The sequence below is a fragment of the Plasmodium relictum genome (genome assembly GCF_900005765.1).
Source record: "Plasmodium relictum strain SGS1 genome assembly, contig: PRELSG_00_v1_58, whole genome shotgun sequence".
NCBI lineage: Eukaryota > Apicomplexa > Aconoidasida > Haemosporida > Plasmodiidae > Plasmodium > Plasmodium relictum.
In genome coordinates this window covers 2364-4498 of record NW_021628715.1, presented here as the reverse complement: position 1 = coordinate 4498, position 2135 = coordinate 2364, and the positions used below count along the sequence as shown (strand labels likewise).

Sequence of the window (2135 nt, the reverse complement as noted above, 5' to 3'; positions counted from 1 at the left end):
ATGCATAGTAACAGGGAGAAAAAAAATATATTAAAATTTCTTATAAAACTTTTTACATTTGTCCTTTTAATTTTGATATTACCATGTTCTAATGATGTAGGATAATAATAATACTTAAAAATATTTATATTTTTTTGTTATTAGTATTTATTTTTTTTTATATTTTATTAGTATTAAAAAAAACTTTTTTTTAATACTGAATATTTTTTTTCCTATTTTAGTGGAATTTCATTAAATCACTGAGTTATAAAAATGACTTAAAAAAAACATTAAATTTAGGGATTAAAAGATTTTTAGCACAAAAAGATATAATAAAAGAAACAAGCAAAAAGCCAAAATTATGTGATATGGGAATAACAAAAACAAATTTAGAACAAAGAAACGATCCAAACAAAATAGAAAAGAAAATGGATATAGAACAAGGAAATGAAATAGAGGCAAAAGATGAAAATAAAAAAGTAAAATTTAATCAGAGAATTTTAGAAAAATGCAAAAATAATTTAAAGCTAGTTTCCTCATCTTTTGCCGTTTTCCTATCAATTTTTTCATTTATATATAATGCAATAGCAATGAATGTGTCTATTATATTACCAAATCTTGATATGGTGTTTGTTAGTATATCTCTTCTAATAATTTCAATTATTTTAATACAGGAACGAATCGAAATAAAATATAAAAATAAATTTTAAATAATATTTCTAATTAAAATTATTACAAACTAAAAAAAAATGTGTAGTGTAAGATTAATGGCATCTCAAATGATATTATAAATTTGATTTATTAGATGTAATTTCAACGACTTTTTAAAAGTATTAGTCAACAATTTAATATGTGAAGTATAGAGCAATATTTTCTAATTTTGCTCATTGTAAAAATATTTTTGTAATTAATGCGTATTTTTTATGAATTGCATTACTAATATATTAATTTATGTTCGATGTTTTTGCTATTCATTGATTTATTAATTTCTCATTCAAATACTTTGCTATAGCTCTGGCCAAACAAATTAATAACGAGTATGCATAAGTAATTATACTTATTTTTTCTTTATAAATGAATAAATTTATTAACATAATATTTAAGTAGCTTTTTATTGATTCAAATATATTTATTTATTTTAACAAATGTACACCTTATTTTTATTAAAAATTTAAATCCTCCATTAAATTATAATTATGTAGAGTAATTTAATTACAACAAATAATAAATTTAATTTAAAATTAAACTATTTTTAATACATAAAAATTTAATAAAACCAAACAATATTGATTTATTAATTGCTCAATTAATGACTTTGCTAAGATATTGAATGAATAACACAATAAAGAACATTTTTATAATGTTTAATACTTTTATTAGTTTATGCTTTTCCTTTTTAGTGAAGTTGCATAAAGATGATAAAGTGTTTAATTATTTAATAATTTATAAGTTTTCGATGGTTAACATTTATTTATCATGCAATAAATTTCTTATATAAACATACATGCATCATATCTTTGATTAAAGATAATGTCTTTTAGTTAAATTTATATATTCTTAAAACTTCTTCATTTGTTTCTCTAAAAATGAAAAATGAATTAAAAAAAATTAAAAATAATATTTTTCTTTGAGAAACCAAAATGTTAAAAAAAATTAATTTAAAGAATTTTTTTTTTTTATTTAGATAAAAACGCATAATTGACGTTGAGAACATTGTGCGCGAAACTAAATTTCTTCATTGTCATTTTAGCTAGTTATTATATACAAAAAGCTAATATACATACTTTTATTAACTAAGTATTGAACAAATAAATTAATAAAAATCACGTATAACTAAATATACGTTTATATATATATACATATATTTACTTATTTTTATTATATATATAATGGCTTTTTATGGTGCTGATTTATTAATTGGCCGTTTAATAACTTTGTTAGAGTATTAAACAAACAAATTAATAAAGAGCATGTATAACTAAGTATACGTTTATATATATATATATTCGTTTTTATTATATATATATATAGTTTTCTTATGATTCATACTATTTAATCTGAGTTAAATTTTGCTGCCTCTTTTAATAAGCTTACTAATTGTTATAAATGAGTTTTTATTTACAAAGAATTAATATCTTCTTTTAATTAAAAACATA

General features: G+C 18.8%; 1 protein-coding gene across 1 annotated transcript; it reads left to right on the top strand.

Annotated features, from left to right (window-relative positions):
• PRELSG_0005100 (Plasmodium exported protein, unknown function) lies at positions 1-689 on the top strand (the record flags this gene model as incomplete). Its single annotated transcript, XM_028676523.1, has 2 exons — positions 1-96; positions 222-689. The coding sequence occupies 2 exons, from the start codon at positions 1-3 to the stop codon at positions 687-689; spliced, it is 564 nt and encodes a 187-aa protein (XP_028531239.1).
• Positions 690-2135: the final 1446 nt, after the last annotated feature.